The 16,925-nt window shown below is 52.7% G+C and overlaps 6 protein-coding genes across 6 annotated transcripts; 4 read left to right on the top strand and 2 right to left on the bottom strand.

The window, feature by feature from the left end:
* Window positions 1-261: 261 nt before the first annotated feature.
* On the top strand, window positions 262-622 carry MIC10 (MICOS complex subunit MIC10; the record flags this gene model as incomplete). Its single annotated transcript, XM_083190857.1, has 2 exons — window positions 262-339; window positions 425-622. The coding sequence occupies 2 exons, from the start codon at window positions 262-264 to the stop codon at window positions 620-622; spliced, it is 276 nt and encodes a 91-aa protein (XP_083054716.1).
* A 3,168-nt stretch (window positions 623-3,790) lies between these two features.
* On the bottom strand, window positions 3,791-4,276 carry ACO1O0_001369 (uncharacterized protein; the record flags this gene model as incomplete). The annotated part of the gene is made up of 1 exon (XM_083190856.1): window positions 3,791-4,276. One exon carries the CDS (start codon window positions 4,274-4,276, stop codon window positions 3,791-3,793), a length of 486 nt encoding a protein of 161 aa, XP_083054715.1.
* Window positions 4,277-8,342: 4,066 nt separating this feature from the next.
* Window positions 8,343-9,153, top strand: ACO1O0_001368 (uncharacterized protein; the record flags this gene model as incomplete). Its single annotated transcript, XM_083190855.1, has 2 exons — window positions 8,343-8,353; window positions 8,412-9,153. The coding sequence occupies 2 exons, from the start codon at window positions 8,343-8,345 to the stop codon at window positions 9,151-9,153; spliced, it is 753 nt and encodes a 250-aa protein (XP_083054714.1).
* A 2,834-nt stretch (window positions 9,154-11,987) lies between these two features.
* Window positions 11,988-13,665, top strand: ACO1O0_001367 (uncharacterized protein; the record flags this gene model as incomplete). The annotated part of the gene is made up of 3 exons (XM_083190854.1): window positions 11,988-12,697; window positions 12,757-13,002; window positions 13,059-13,665. 3 exons carry the CDS (start codon window positions 11,988-11,990, stop codon window positions 13,663-13,665), a joined length of 1,563 nt encoding a protein of 520 aa, XP_083054713.1.
* A 1,298-nt stretch (window positions 13,666-14,963) lies between these two features.
* TPI1 (triose-phosphate isomerase TPI1) lies at window positions 14,964-15,953 on the top strand (the record flags this gene model as incomplete). The annotated part of the gene is made up of 4 exons (XM_083190853.1): window positions 14,964-15,001; window positions 15,109-15,179; window positions 15,245-15,850; window positions 15,922-15,953. 4 exons carry the CDS (start codon window positions 14,964-14,966, stop codon window positions 15,951-15,953), a joined length of 747 nt encoding a protein of 248 aa, XP_083054712.1.
* A 207-nt stretch (window positions 15,954-16,160) lies between these two features.
* On the bottom strand, window positions 16,161-16,691 carry MRPL51 (mitochondrial 54S ribosomal protein mL43; the record flags this gene model as incomplete). The annotated part of the gene is made up of 3 exons (XM_083190852.1): window positions 16,161-16,452; window positions 16,513-16,595; window positions 16,653-16,691. 3 exons carry the CDS (start codon window positions 16,689-16,691, stop codon window positions 16,161-16,163), a joined length of 414 nt encoding a protein of 137 aa, XP_083054711.1.
* Between the last annotated feature and the right edge of the window lie 234 nt (window positions 16,692-16,925).

Below are 16,925 nucleotides of genomic sequence, written 5' to 3'. Positions count from 1 at the left end.
ATTTCTGGAATTCTGCCACAACAGCTCTTCCCGATCCAGCATTGGCCCCCTCACCGCTTTCGGGACTGGCTGGGACCAGTTGACGGCATTTCGCCGACTGATTCTCGTGCATCTCGACCTGACCCAACTGCCCTCGAAGCTCATTGCAGCTCGATTATTCGACCCGCTGGCCCCAATTGAGTCCAAAAGGTAGGTGGAGGAGCTTCCACCACATCCAGGGAAAGCACATGAGCTGACATGATGCGCCGCAGAACAACCACAATGGCCGAATCCGCCGTCACCCGCCCGCAGCCCAGCGCCATTTCCCGGCCTGTGAGCGAAGCGCTCCTCAACGAGAAGGTACACGGACCCGATGGCATTAGCGCGGCTCATTTCGCCTGCCACCCCCAGGAAGACCTTACGCTGACATGAATCTCTCTTCCAGTGGGACCACTGCCTCTCCAACCTCCTCGTCAAGTCGACCCTCGGCCTCGGATTCGGCGTCGTCTTCTCAGTCCTGCTGTTCAAGCGCAGAGCGTGGCCCGCCTTTGTCGGCGTCGGATTCGGCGCCGGCCGGGCGTACGAGGAGTGCAACTTCAACCTCAAGCAGGCTGCCCGGGACCTGAAGAAGCAGGCCGCATGAGTGCGTGTGTGTGTTGTTGTTGTTGTTGCCTAGCCGAGACGAAGGCATCGCGGAAACGAAGACATTGAAAGACGGCCCCAGGGGACGGGCGAGCCCTCATCCGATGTACATATCACGACACATGTGCGGGGCGATGAGGTGGTAGACGGCGCATACCACATGATGCGCGTCGCGGAGTTTTACAGTGAGCCATCGATGCTACTGGAACGTTTTGTAAGGATTCAATAGAGCTATCTCTGTATAATATCCAACCCGGTCATTCTTTTTGCTCCTTTGTCGAAAAATCAACATTTCTTCCTCAAATACCCCAAAGGGCTCGATCAGTCCTCCAAGCATAGAGCATTGACGCTCATCCAGTAGTCCCCGTGCCAGACGTCGTGTGCTTGGCAAACGCAAACCCCTAGTTTAATCCTGTGTACCCGACAGGTATAAGTAGATAGCAGCCGATTCTCCTCCAACTGCTGTCTTTGGAATCCCTCCCCGTGACTGCGTATTGGCTGCGGAAATCGATGAACAGCGCCGAATCGTGTGGCACGCATTAGACGCCTTCAAATGGCACCACTGATGGCTCCTCCCGGGCACAATCCCTTGGCGCACAGCGCTGACTGGCCCTTTTCCACGGTAGCAGCCCTTTGATGTAGGAGAACTTAGGCAATCCCAGGTCCATAGAGCACTTTAGCACATAGCCCGTGTGTCCTCTTGTAATGAGGCGGTAAAGCCAGCCTCAGGGTCCAAATACTGTCATGTGAAATAGACTCACTTAGAACCACGGAGACAATAGCCAGGAAGTTGAGGACGTAAAGAGTGATCTCAACCCCATTCCCCCAGAATATGTAACGGAATAGGCCGCTCGTATCCCAAAAGATTTAACGTAATAGGTCAACCATGTCATGAAGGCTATAGCACCAGTATCGGAGGACTGGAGGGTTGGGGTTGAGTGAGGCAAGGTTGAATTTACTTCGTACAATCAATAATAGCTACTAATCGGACAGGGTCGATCCTATGATGGGCTCGGAAGACGAGGACAGGCAAAAAGACAGAGTTTTTTAATGCTCATAGCACCACCAGGCCACCTTGACTCAATTAATACAATTCATGGGGTGTTCGTTTCATGGTATCCCAAAGCTATCTACTCAAGGTGCTACATAGTACGCACAGGTAAGGACGAGTACGGATAGCTGCACAAAGCACTGTACTATGGTACTTAGCATAGTCCAACGTTTGCGTTTGAAGGTTATAACTATCCGGACCATCTAAGTACGCATGGGCCTCCAGCCTCCACCACTTGGCAGGGCGTGCAATCTCACATCACCTGGGCTGCTCCTCTTTCTATAGCTGAAGCTTGTCTTCAGAGATGGGTGATATATCGTACAAGCAACTCCCCGTGCTTGACTCTTGCGAAAGTACTAGTAGTCGGCACAGCGAGCGAGATCAAAACCCAACAAGCGCCCACTCAGGGCACCATCTTCAGTAAAGAAACACGGGGCGACGTCACCATCTAGATGGAGAAAAGACACATAATCACAAGATAAGTGTCCTGCGAGTCCCAACAACGTAACCGTATACGTAGTCGCCAGGCCTAGGTTCATCAATCATCACCAGTGCATGCATGTCGGAAACTCCACTAAATCGTTGGGAAAACGAGAGACCATCCCCTCGAAGGAGATTTGAAAAATCAGAGAGCAGAGAGATCCGTTAGTCTAGCACGTAAATATGACCGTCAGCAAGTTGGCGAGTCACTAACGGTTGATTAATCGTGCGATGTATGAATGTGTGAAGAAAAAAAGAAGAAAAAAAGAGAGAAAAGCTCCACGCTGGGGCCTGTAGATGAAGTCCAGTTCCGGAAGCATCACGTGATACACTTATGGGGCTAGCTCTCACACATCAAAATGTTTCTCGTGCAGTTTGATTTTTTCGACACTTTCTTTCTTTCTTTCTTTCTTCCTCCCACACACATCGTCGCCGGGAGGGTTTGCAAAAGTACCAGCAACGCTCGGGGGAGAACCCAGAGTTGTTGACTTGCATCCATCACATGCCACATGCTACCATACTGCCACATGTTTTGCCCCTCGCAGCCGCTCCGTCAGTGACCAACGTCATGGAAGAACGACGCCGGCAGCCACAGGTACGTTGGCGACGATGTGAAGGATGGATTCTTAGCTAGAACACAACCAAAAACCCCACGAATTGCCTACACCTCGCGACTCTCAATGCGCGGGCGTGTCAACTTTTTATTTCGTTCGATGTGGGAGATGAAACAAACGGTCTAGACAACCAGTCCGCTCCACCCTGGTCCCGCGACGCAAGTGCGGGTATCAGGACTAAAATCGGACAGACATGCTGTCGTATTGCCTATGAATACGCTCCCTCGATTTCGTGAAGTCTTTCAAGGATACTCTCGACAGCAGTGTACGAGGTTGGACACTGCAATGAAAAGCATTCTCCGCCATTGCATACTAGTAGGCACCAGGTAAAGTGGTATCTCCTTCACAAGATGCTGTCGATCTGCCCATCCATCCGCTTAAAAAACACGCCAAGATGTGGCCATCCCAAAATGTATCCTGCCAGCAATATACACAAGGAGTAGCCGTAACAACACGCCGCAGAACAACCCAAAGCCGCGCACCGTCTATTCTATCCCAATGAGGCCTGAATGACCCAACATTTGCCGCCGAGCGGATATCCAGCGCAAAAACACCGGAGGCCCGATATTAACCCTTGGCATCAGGACAGACACAGAGAATTGACGCGCGTGACGGATAGTCACACTTCATTCAACCGACTCGTCTGATGTGGAAGGAAAAAGGAACAGCAACACCAAAACAAAACAAAAAAAATAAGAAGAAGTGCGTACAAATATCTCGAAGCCTCGCTATGTTTATGAAAACCACCCGGTCAGTAACTAAACGTAGACGTCAAAGACAATATCCTGCGCTGACCGTGGAATCCATGAATACAATCCCGAGGAGCAAGCTTAACGAGAACAGGAAAAGAAAAGCAGCGATATAAAAACGCAGGTCATCCATCATTTCTCATCAAATCCCAAGCCCCGGAACCGCTGGTTTCTCTCCTTCCAGTATGGGATCCCGTATCGTATTCGCAACTGGCAAGACGACTTGCGTCCCTACCAGTGATGCTAGTCGTGGCAGACTAGAGGTGAAAGAAGCATTAAACACGGAACCGCGATTGCGTGCGTTCCTGAATCTGCCTCTCAGTATTAACGTATATCTGATCAAGGTAGTCCATAGCCGAGGCGTCCTTGAGTATCTTGGCGACTTGGATTCCCGCCGAAATGAGCTGGAGAATGTTGCGGTCATCCTTCAATGGCCGGCTCTGATGCTTAGCAGCGTGTCTCATTTCCAAGGAATTCTCCAGGATGGTGACAAACTGCTTGATTTGTCCATTGTACAAGACGCGGGCGGGGATCCGTCTCTTTGTCGCCAGTCTCTTCAGCAAATACACCCATTCCGTCCACTCGCGGTCGTGCGCGCGTTCAACCCGTCTCATATCTTGCGTCAACGGAATTGGAAATTGATATTTAGCGACAAAGTCAAAGGCACATTGCGAGAGCCTGTCATTGACGTCGCTCAAGACGCGATCCTGTTCCTGTATGTGTAAATTCGTAGGAAGGTGAGGGAGCTCCCTTTCCTGCATCGCGACGACATTGTGAGGTGGTTGTGGCAGAAACTGGTTGGGGCCATCAAACTCATCACGGTTTGATGGCCGCCGCTGTGGTCGACTTTTCCCATTGGCGTTTGCTTTTCCGGTAGGGTTCGAGGACTTTATCCCATTTTCCAAGGAATAGTCCGACAGGTTTGGTGAGGTAATGATATCGTCCACCGAGTCGGTTGGTGAGTATCGGCCTTGAATATCCCAGCCCTGAGGAGGAGGGTCCCAGCCTTGAGAGGGGGGCTCCCAGCCTTGAGAAGAAGGGGTATTGTAGGGACCATAAGATGCCCCCGAGCTGTTGTAGTTCCCTGATGGAGGCCGGCTGGTGTAGACTGGCCCCGAACGGAAGCCTGAGTCTGGGCGTGACGAGCCGCTGTTTACTGGCAAAGGAATCCCGTTACTGGGCTGGTATGCATTGGCGGAATAGCCGGAGCTTTGTTCAAACCACGTCAACGCTTGTCAGATCCAGTGGCCCTTGTGAGTACCACTCACCTAGAAATCGTATAGTAGCCATTCTCAAAACCACTGGAAGCCCCATTGAAGGGGTCAATGAAGGAGCTGGTGATGTTAGCTTCTCGCGTTGGAATCGCTCCAGAGGTAGCAGGACCGTACCTCCGGTTCGGGTTCCATGGCCCGCTCGTAGCAGCGGGACCCCTGCACGCAATGTCCTGCTGGGACATATTCACTGAGTTCAGTGTGTGGGAGTGAGGGAATATAAGGTAGCCACTCGCTAAAGCCCGGGGTCGGGAAAGAGAGAAAGAGAGACAGAGAGAAAGTCCAAGTAAGAGACCAAGGGTGTCTCCTGGAGGCCAGCAATCAATCCTAGGGAGAGAACGGAGTTCCTAGGCAACTATCCGAAGGCTTCCCGGGCTAATACCTGTGAAGTAGATGTTCTAGGAGCTCCACGGAGACGGGACTCCTTGGTCGGTGATGTCCTGGGTATCCAAAGGTAATGAGGAGAAACTAGGCGGTGAGGTCCGGTGACCGGCCGATGTGTCCACAACAGCAGATGGCTGCGTTATGGGCGTCGTAGCCCCTTCATGCAAGTACTATGCGGAAGCACTCCTCGTAGGGGTAGGTAGTGCGCCAATGTCCAATGCATCAACGACGAGCCAGCCTTATGGGGTAAGTTGGGTTGATGCTGGGGGGCGAGGAAGCAGGACTGGAATGTCAGCTTCGGAACTATGACATTTTATGTCTTTTTGTGAGACGGACCCCCAAGAGAGACAAGCGGGAAGTAAACAACCTAGGCAACGGAATCGGGAATGGCAGCGGGTGATACCCCGTTTGGCTAGGACCGTCAGGATACAAGGGCCAGGCGCTGAGCAGGGCCTGGGCCGGATACACTCAGCAAGATAAACTCGCCCTGAGACCGTCAGGCTGATAGCGTTGTCAGGCTGTCAGAGCATCGAGTTTAACATCCAAATGGCCTAGCAGACGCCGCACAACAGGATCCACAGGCTGGTAAATGGCCGAGACAGTCCAGGATTGTTGGGTGCGTGGAGACCTCGGCGAAGCCAAGCAGACAACTCTGGGGGTCCGGGGGTGGCAATGGCAGAGCCAGTCGATGGGTAGAAACCGAGAAAAGGAGAGGGTGAGGCTAGCCGTAATCATTAGAGTTGGTCGCTTGAGATGATACCAGGCGTCAAGAACTGGGGCTACCCCAGATAGCCACCTTTCTAAAGGGAATCATCAGGGCAGGAAGAGGGGACTTCGGTTATTCTCATTGGATTGAACATTTCCGCCCAACGGTGCTTGCCGGAATTGGGTAGAGACGACCAAGGGAGCGGTAGGGGGACCACCTTAGTCCTCAGAGAATGAGTGGTTGTTTGTGAAGGCGAGTTGGGCAGCAATAGACGGACGGACTTGCTCGGGCGCCAGCAGCCAAAGCCCAATCCAACGTAATCGCCCGCAAGCATCAGCACACCCTCACCGGTTGGCTTAGGCTTTGCCAACATGCCTGGGGCGATTGGGTGCAGAGGAGCTGTAGCCAGCCGAATGTGGATGAAGTTGCTGTGTCACGAAGTCGAGGTTGGACGAGGCTTGCGAGGCCAGGAGGTTTGCGGGACCATGATGGTCGATGTTTGGTGCTCGATGCGGGTGCATATCAACGGAGGCGGTTAGAAGGAGCCGCATCGGCGTGGCTTTCATACTGATGAGAGCTGAATTTGGAACGTCGGTTGACAATAGGTCATGAAAGAGAGAAAGCTAGGTTGCAAAAGCATCACTTTGGTAATTCGAGGAGTCGGGAAGTCGAATCACGTTCCAGGTCGACAGGGGTCGATCCTACCCCAAGTGGTTCCCTACCACTACTACCAGGTAGGTTCACTTACTACCTTGGTAGGTAAGGTAGTAGTAGTACTACCTAGTAGGTAGGTCCTACGAGTGCATAATAGTACCTGTACTTCCAGGGACGCAACTCCCCAATTTGGGCTGGTGAGAAGATACATAAACGAGGTACCAAAAAAGGGTAAAAGGGGCAAAAAAAGTCGAACCCGTCATGGTCTTGGGCTGGATGTATTTTGTCTATAACCTGAAGTTCCTGGTCACGTCCAAATCAATTCTATGACGCAACAGTAGAGTGAAGTTATCTGTAGGTCCACACATACTACTTAGTATAGTACAGTTCTATTCGTAGCCGCCTGTGCGTCTCTGGGTCCACTATACTATAAAGTCACTACCTACCCCAAAAAAATATCCACAGGGCGGTTGAACGCTCAAAAGAATCCCTCTTCTTGAAACATACCTATTTATATCGATACTCTGTGTGTCTCTCGTGACGTTTGAGTAAACAGGCGAAACATAGTAACCCGATCTTGGATATAACTCCGCTTACCTGGTGGAGTTGGAACATTGAAAACTGGTTTTGATTGGCGCATCTCATATGCACGATTCGTGTAGCTCCTGGGGCCAGTGTACTCCGTATTGTGAGTGAACTTTTAGGAAGACAGGCTCAAACTCAAGCGAGAGCATCATGATGAGACCTCTCCCATCTCTCTGCGCCATCCGACAAAAGGGGCCGGGCGGATGATATCACAACCCAGAAGACCCATTTACTATGGCTCCCCCAAAAGAGCGAAAGAGAAAATTCCATCGCCGGAGCAAAACAGGCTGCCAGACTTGCAAGAGGAGGCATGTGCGATGCGACGAGAGGAAACCCCTTTGGTGAGTGCACGACCCTCGGTGGGCCGCAATGCAGTAGACGCGTTGCGCATGCAGCCACGACTTGCTCCTTGCAACAGCAACTCCGTCGGCTTGAGAGACCACTGTATAGTCCACGAGGCTCACTGGCAACAGCACAAGCTGCCTGCAAACAGGCAATGAGTGCATCTACCCGGTCCTTGATGAATCCGAGTCGCCCGAGGGGCCAAGACAGGAGTGTGCTCTTGTTAAGAACGATGGTGTCATAGACACTACACCTGGGGTCAAAACTCCCCTCAGTGATTTTGTCGGTGGCTCATATGAGACCTTACCTGACGCTTCCAAACGGCTGCTGCGGCATTGTATGTCCACGTCCTTCGGGAGTAGGTATACCGTATCATCGACCGTCGCTGACAAGACATGCAGTTTCGCAGTATGCGGTATGGGGACAGAGGCCTGTCAGCCGTGAGCTTGAATCGACAGTGTCGGTTATATCTTCAGAACAGAGTAACAGGACGAATGGTGCTGATCTCTCTCAGAATCCACAAGGCGTTCGAAAATCCGGGCTACATGCACATGTGTCTTATGCTCTCTGCCTGTCAGTGGGCCTGGGTCAATGGCTCCATGGACCATATCAGAGTTCCCTTTTTATACCACAAATCTGCAACGTACCAGTTTGCGAGAGAGCAGCTTCTAAATTCGGAAACGGCACAAAGCGGTGATACCATGTTGGCCATCTCTGCACTAGCTCTGGCGGAGGTATGCTAGCCATATCCATAATGGATTTCAAGTTGATGCTAGCAACGTGTTACAGGGTGCGATCGGGGACTTAGACACCTCGTCAAAACATCTCAAGGGGTTTCGGTTGGCAATGCAAAGCCAGAAATCAAAGGCGTCACTTCCTCAAAAGATGTTCAAGATGTAAGGCTTGATTTACACAAGCTCCTGAGTATTGAGCCTGGCTAACCTGAAGATACAGGGCAGGCGAGAGTCTCCGCGCGAGTAAATCTGCGAAGCTGGTCAACGTTCCCGACTACCAACCAACGTTTATGGCCCTCCTCTTTGCCTCGATATGGGACATCTCAGCATTACCACCCACAGAAGCCCCCAGGTACGGTTGGTGGGAGGAGACTGACACTCAGGCAGCGCGTCTATGGCAGAATCACACCAAGGATCTCAAGCTTAACTACGAGATATCTCGAGGATTCGATCCAAACACTTACAGGCCACGTATTCTGAACGGTGATCCAAGAAGCAGCCGAACATGTTTCATTGCCACCTTCTTTTACCTCTTCGCCGAGGTTGGGGATGGTCAGATGGACACGGTGCTTGTGGACTGGCTCCTCGAGCAACTCATCGACGACGTCTATACCAACGAGGGTAGCATACAAGCCAATACATGGACAGGTCCACTGTGGCTATGGTGCGTCATGTTCGGGGCCGCCATCGCCAGTTCAGGGCGAGCAGCAAATCCAGTGGAGGAGAGGCAGCTGAATAGGTGGATCAAGCTGTACGACGAGAAGATCAGACTGGTGAGCCAGGCATTGGGACTTCGGTGCTGGGACTCTGCCAGGTCCATGCTGGCAGGATTCGGGAGGAATATGGACGACGAGGTGGATAACGGACTCGAGGCGATTTGGGCACGTGCTGTGCAACATGGCCCCGTCGCCAACGCGCTGCCGACTCAAGCAATTAATGTAGACATAACAATCGAAGACTGAAGAGAATTTCTGGTTTCCGAGCGGCAGGCGAAACCCGAAGATGTTGCGATAACGCAAACCCTCATTGCCCAGTCCAGTCTTATCGCGATGCAAGAGCTGCCTCGTGATGCTGAACTGCCGTGCTTGTCGTAATAAAGAAGGGCTCATCAGGAGACCTATTGTGGAGGTATGTATGTCAGTGTTGTGGCATGCCGATTGTCAAGCTATCACGTGGGCTGGAGAGACATGGTCGTGGCTTCCATGTTAAGGTTCGCCCTCACGTGCCTCCTTACATCGACAACATTAAACTCATCGCTCGCTCAGTCAAGAGCAAACCTGGAAGTCGACCATCATAATCCTCTCCTTTTCACCAACTCTAATCGGATGGAAGAGAACGAAAGTATCCGACAACACATTGATCATGAGATGGGTCATGAGACACCCACCTAGCCACGAAGCAGCTCACCGCCATGCCATATCGAGTGATCGTCGTTTCCATTCGCCGACAAAGGCCTCGCGAGGGTCAGATTGAGACAGCTGGCTTGTAGACAGCATTCTACCCCGCTCTAACATGAGCAATGAGAGGGCTCTATCCTCCAAAAACACAGAAGCCAGCCGCCATGAGTTGTCCCGTCTCCTGGGAGGCTGCAGCAGGGCGACTTGATTCCGATGCTTTGTTCGACGAGGCGCCCGTCGAGTTGATGCGGCCAACCGCTGCAAGGCGACCCGTTGGCCCAGTCGTGTCTCATCTCAGGGCTTGCAATTGCCAATCTCAGGTGATCCATCAGATCGCACTTACGGGACACAGCTCTGAGCTGGCGCGTTCTGCAACGGCAAGGTTCCTTTGATCGAAGCTTCGAGGGCAGATTTGCTGGCTGGCCTTCGTCCAGCGAAGCAAGGCTCCAACATCCTTGACGCGCTCGTCCGCTTCATTTGCTGGGAGAAAAAAGCGCACGGAGCGTCAGAGAGCCAGACTCGAGCACACCATCGTCCTTCCTTTTGGCGCCAAGAATGCAGTGATGAGTTGTCCATCAGCCCATCATCCTCGGCTTGCGTCTCGAGCAGGGGATAGGACCATCGCCCTGCACAGCACCCCACAGCGCTCTCCTGAAAGTGCAAGGAATCCCACCAGTCGCAGCCTGCCACAACCGTCCCCCTGCAAGAGGAACCTATCAATCACCTCGACAGGCCGCCAGCGCAGTCCTGCTTTGTCTGCCGTCCTGCGGCCACTGTGACGGCCATGTCCGTGGCACAGACCGCCCTCCTAAAGCTGTAATTCGACACGCTGCAAGGACCTCGCTTGGTCCCACGTTGGGCGCGTCGGACTGCAGCAATAAAACCCTCATCTTCCTGCGTTGCCCAACGTTCCGCTCTTCTTCCTCATTCTTTCTGCCCAACATTCCTGCCCAACACCGGATCAGCCTCTCTTCTTCCAATATACGACCCGCCGTTGCCTCCTAACTCTGCCTAATCCTTCCTTTCCTTTGAACAACCAAGACAAACCCAGAGGATCCCAAGGACTTGTCTGCTGAGCAACCACACCGACACAACCCACGGCTTATACCCTGGTCCTGGCTTGAACTCACAACAGACCGTGCTCCCAAGTTGGTCTCAAGGACCACAAGAGTCAATCTGCTCTGTCCAGCCCAGGATACAATGACAATTGCCCTTGTTATGGTTCATCCGGCCAACATGCCTGGTTACAATTCTAACGACCTCGATGAGGTTCAGTCGCTCTCCAGGTACTGTTTTTTGCTTACTTTTCCTGATTGTCTGCATTTCAAATCCTGTGCTCGTTCATGTCATGTCTTTCCTTCTCTCTGTTGAACTGCAACCGCCTTGGACTTCCGGACTCGAGGATTCCACCAGGATACATTCCCCAGGACTAGGAGCTTTCAATTCACACTTCCGGCATGGAGCCGGAGGGGTTCACACTAAGGACATGTCTTATCCCGACATGGCAAAAGAAATATTCTATTTTGAAAGCTTCCGGTAAGTATCGCCCGATATTGCGGATACTGCAGATTCAGAGCAAACAGTCTCAACCCAAGCCAAGGATGTTGCCATAAAGTCTTTTCTGAACCCGCGTGCTTTTCCCGTGGATTATGGAATGGTTTTCTAGGATGGATTTTCCCCGGATCAAACTCGAGCCAGGCAACAATCACAGGACTTACACGACCCAAGGACTTTGCTGTATTGAGCCTGATTTCAGACAGGGCACCGCCCGCTTTGAATCTAAGCTATGGCATCACTTCCCGCAAACTGGATAAACACATGGACATCCGTCCACGCAATCGAATTGATTGAACGCAACCGCAAACGGAATGGATCAACGTATCTTTGAACCGGGCCATTGCATGTTCGCTGGACTTTCCGTTTTATGTGGCTGGATTTCGAGCCCATGGATTGATTGTTTTTCAATGCATGTTGGACCCAGGGATCGACTGTGGTTACGGCCAGCTATTTCTTGCATGGAATTTTCATGATTTTCGTTGTTTTTTCTTCGACACAGGATTACCGCCAAATGTTTTATGCGACTGATACTTCAACACCATGGAGCGCCTAGCCGACAAGCCCGGATATGGACCTTTGACTCGTGTCATTTTCCCTCAATCTCACCTCACCCATGGCTGCCACCGGATTGCAAGTTCATGTTTTTCAGAGTGCACGTGTTGTTGTGCCCAGCTAGGTCTGTAGAGATTCCTCCGCCCAATATTCTCGTGAACCTCACTAACCGGTCCCATAGTATCAAAGTTGACTCGAGCTGAAGGCTTTTCTTTTTGTCACGTTGAAACAATTGAATTAGTGGAGAACAGCACACTAACCTAAATAGCGACTATAGCTTCCCCCAGTCCATGCATACTGCCGGATTGTATTTCTCTCAAACAGAACCCTCGACGGACCTCCTGAATGGTTCGTCGTGGGGCGCGACGGAAGCGTCACAAAATTTCCAGGACTTCCCGGACAACGGGTCGTCCCACTCAGGAGAAGCCGAGGAGTACATTATCACATCTGGCCAGACCACTCCCAGAGGATCAAGACTGGACCGCTCCCGTGGCACTGAGAGCGCCTGGGCAGCCGCCGGGCTCACCCCTGTGTCAGGCGGACATCCCATGTCGCGCATGGACTCTAGCAGATCAACCCGATCTTCGCTATCACAGTCATCACAATTGTCCAGCATGGGCATCAGAGGTAATGCTTCAGCTTTCCGGAATGGATCCCAAGCTACCGGAACCATGGTTGGAGCCGATTCCTGTTTGCTTCTGGAGGATGCTAGTGCTGCCCTGCCACAAGTGTATTGGCCTAGCTACCCGCTTAGCACCGGACTGGATGCCGTCAATGGCCCCTTTGCCGTCTCTGACCCTAGTCCTCTGCATGTTGTTCCATCCCAGACGCAGTTTGGGCCTGATGCCATCCCGGACAATGGCTCCCCCAATTCCTGGAGTTTCCCCTGCTCCATCTCCCGGACATCATCTCCCGCGGCCATTGACGATCGCTGGCTGCAGACTCAGCAGCCAATCAGCCCTCCAAACTCTTCGCCCGAAATTTCTTGCCAGTCTCCCAAGTAAGTCCATATTTGTACACCATCAAGGCGCAGCACGTACTCACCATGACCCCCCTTAGTATCGAGTTCAGCAACGGCCAGGTGAAGTGTGAGGACATGAATGGGGCCGGGATCCCAGGGCTTCCTTCCCTCCCGGACAGCATGACCTTGCCGCCAGCCCTGAGCAACCGCCGCGAAGGAGAGACAGCCAGGAACCATGATCTGTACAAGAACGCCATGCCAAGGGAGGATGGCCTGTTCCACTGCCCCTGGGAAGACGACCCATCATGCAACCACAAGCCCGAGAAGCTCAAGTGCAACTACGAGTAAGTTGATATTCCAAGGTCCCCTTGTGCGCCTGAGTGGTTGCTAACTTGACCAGCAAATTTGTTGACTCTCACCTGAAGCCGTACCGGTGCAAGGCTGACGCATGCGAGGGGGCTCGGTTCTCCTCCACCGCCTGTCTCCTCCGCCATGAGCGCGAGGCACATGGCCTTCATGGTCACGGCGACAAGCCATTCCTCTGCCAGTATGAAGGCTGCGAGCGTGGCGTCCCGGGCAACGGATTTCCCCGCCAGTGGAACCTCAAGGACCACATGAAGCGTGTCCACAACGACCATGGAAGTGCCGGTGGGTCCCCGCCCGGAAACCCCCCTGTCCAGCAATCCAGCAAGGGACGGAAGCGCAAGACGGATGTCTCCGAGTCTCAGACCAGCTCGAGCCGCAAGGCATCCCAAAAGAGCATACCCGCCAAGGAGACGAAGGTGCCCGTCGCCAAGCCCCTCCTAGAGCAATGGATGGACCGCCGCAAGGCGCTAGAGGAGATGGCCAAGTGCCTCAAGCCAACGGATCCCCGCACCATCCAGCAAATCGGAGAGATGCAGAAATGCCTGTCCATGATGACCCAGATGAGCACGGAACTCAACTCCATGTCTCGGACGGATATTCTGACGGCGCCCGCCCATATGGGATTTGTCTCCACTGGTTGAACGGGTTTATTTGATGTTAAGGATGGACGTAACGACGGATCCACCGCGTGGAACGAGGGATAGTTTCCTGTCTGCTACCGAGGAACGCACTCTGGACAGTGCAAGCGCACGGATACGGAAGTGGAACATTGTAGCGACCCGTTCCAGAGCCGCGCTAAATCCAACCCGCCTGACAAGGCGACGATAGGATCAGCGGCCAGGACACCCCGTCCCCAGAATAGGGATCGACGCACCACACATGGACCACCAAGCCGGACCATGAGATATTCAAGGGGGGTGGGCGGGTGGCCATGTGCCACGGCAAAAGACACGCCACTCCGGGCGAGTAGAGGCGATGTCTTGAGGATTAGTGTTGGATCCCACCAAATATGAGAAGGAGGGTGGAAGGAGGAATCTGATGTGGATGAGATAAATTGACGGCGAAGGGAACAGAGATGGGAGGAAGCACCACCGGGACAGTCCAAGTGACGTTTCTAGGAGTAGCAGATAAGGATTGACGGATAGTCATGATTTCTAGGTTACTTTTTTTTTTTTGAATTCAGATCGGTTGTTCTCACTCGGGCTCCACCTTGCTTCATCGATACCTGCCAAGGATTATATTTCACTAAGTTTGTTCAACAGGGAACTTACCCTAGAGGCGACACCGAGTAGAGAAGGGCTTAACCACGACGCAGTCTAATTATCAAGCGATATACGCTGTTTTGCTCATACTTGTTGGAATTGCCTCGGTATCTTGGCATGCGAAGAGATGGTGGTGCATTCGGCTAAGGTGCATTGGATCGGGAAGGATTGGATGAATCGAGGGAGAAGCCGGGTTAATACTTCGCGTAGTCGGGTCGGGTGAAGCTGCGATTCTTAGGCTGTTGATTTGTATGAGCCTACCAGCGGGAGCGGGGAGCTCTAGCTTCCGTGCTAATTACCACCTCCAACAGAGTAGTACCGAGAGTGAGTATTAATGCGAAGAAATGTGACCTAGTACAGAACAAGAAAGGAATGGATCTCCCTGTTAGACTATCAATAGATATGAGGAATATGCTTACTAGTACTTAATATATTATTATTTAGTACGGAAGTTAAAAAAAAAAAAAAAAAGTAGACGTGGGAACGACGTGGGACAGCCAAGGTACAGGCACCCGCCCACCTGCCCCTCCATCAGGAGCGGTGTTCTCCCAAGGTTGAGCTACTTTTGCGACCACACTTGACTTAAATCTATCAACCACCATAGAGCTTTCTTAGGCAACAGTATCTCTCATTTTCCTCCAAACCTCTCAAATTACTCACTCAATTAATTGCCCATCATGGCTCGCAAGTTCTTTGTCGGCGGCAACTTCAAGATGTACGAAGAACCCCTCCACCCACCACCGCCAGCCGCCCAGTTCAGCCCACCCCACGCTCGTCTAGTTTGATTGTCGGGGTCCTCCATGCTGATACTTTCTACCTCAGGAACGGGACTGCCTCGTCCATCAAGGAGATTGTCAAGAACCTGAACAATGCCTCTCTCGACTCTGATGTTGGTTCGTTTCCCCCCTCGACTCGGCGTTACAGAGCTGTTCAACTGACGAGGCAACTCCTTTGCAAGAGGTCGTTGTCTCCCCTCCCTACCTCTACCTCCAGCTCGTCCGCGAGACCCTGAACAAGAACATCGAGGTCGCCTCTCAGAACGTCTTCGACAAGCCTAACGGTGCCTACACCGGTGAGATCTCTGTCGAGCAGCTCAAGGACGCTGGCATCAACTGGACCATCCTGGGCCACTCCGAGCGTCGCACCATCCTCAAGGAGTCGGACGAGACCGTCTCCCTCAAGACCAAGTACGCCACCGACAACGGCATCAGCGTTATCTGGTGCTGCGGCGAGAGCCTCGAGGAACGCGAGGCTGGGAAAACCATCGAGGTTGTCAGCAAGCAGCTCGAGTCCCTCAAGTCCCACATCTCCGACTGGAGCAAGATTGTCATTGCCTACGAGCCCATCTGGGCCATTGGCACCGGCAAGGTCGCCACCACCGAGCAGGCCCAGGAGGTCCACAAGGCCATCCGCGACTGGCTCAAGACGTCCGTCAGCGACAAAGTCGCCGACGAGACCCGCATCCTGTACGGCGGCAGCGTCAACGAAAAGAACTGCGGCGAGCTCAGCAAGCAGCCCGACATTGATGGCTTCCTCGTCGGCGGTGCTTCTCTTAAGCCTGCCTGTAAGCAGCCTGCCTTTCATCTATCCCCTTTTAACCCCGCCCTCTTGGTCCTCAAGCTAACACCGTGATAGTCATCGACATCGTCAACTGCAAGAAGCAGTAAACACTTCACAGGCGATAAAGGAAGCGAAAGCCTACTCCTAGTTAATCATGAAGAAGATCTGGAAATAAAACGATGTGATGGTATCATTTGTAATTTTCTTATGTTGCCACCAATGCCAGGTGAATGCTTCCTGATGTAAATGAAAAAAAAAAGATAAATTGTACATGATGTTCGTACATGGCATCCTGACAGACACAGCTGCGGTATTTACACAACCATCCCCTTGCCGTGGTACGGCGACCAGATGCCTCTCACGCTGGCCTGCTTGCTTGTCACGGCCTTGTTCGCGCGCTTCAGCTTCTCTCCGCTCGCGTCCCGCAGCAGCTCAATCTTTTGCAGGATCTCATAGGGTGACAGGTTACGGACGCAGATGGGCTTTGTGCGCCCGTTGATGTAGTGGCCGGTGATGACGGGGTGCTTGCCCGGCCGGGGGGAGACGGAGAACTCGATCTGGGGGTTGGCGGCGGCGAACTTGGGGAGGAGGGACTTGATGAAGCCGCTGCAGGTGAATTAGCACAAACCCGAACGACAAGTCCTCCGAGGCCTGGGAACAACTTACTTCATACCCCTGGAGCTACCAGCCCAGTCGCAATAATGTAGATCCATCTTCTTGCATTGGAGGATGAACGCGCCAACGCCGTTCTATGTACGCTTGGTTAGTATAGGCGTTGCAGTCAAGCGGGGTAGTAGAATAATTACCTGGCCGTTGGCGATGGCTCGTAAACCCTTGACGGTCATGTTTGCTTGGCCGCGTCAATCGACAAATTCATGATCCGACGGGGAGCAAGGAGAGCATCTTGGGCGGTCGGTCGCGCGGGTTGGCGAAAATTCCCAGCGAGGAACTGCGGGTGAACGCCGGCTGAACCATCCCCAGCCGATCAACGCGCTAAGGCCAGACGGGCACCCAAGTTCTTTCCCTCACGATCTACTCACCTCCATCAATCATCTGCCCCAGGTACAGCCTCGTTACCT

This window comes from Amphichorda felina (genome assembly GCF_050947745.1).
Source record: "Amphichorda felina strain 45539 chromosome Unknown scaffold_1, whole genome shotgun sequence".
NCBI classification, from domain to species: Eukaryota; Fungi; Ascomycota; class Sordariomycetes; order Hypocreales; family Bionectriaceae; genus Amphichorda; species Amphichorda felina.
The sequence above is the reverse complement of the archived record's forward strand: the minus strand, read 5'-3'. Positions and strand labels throughout refer to the sequence as shown.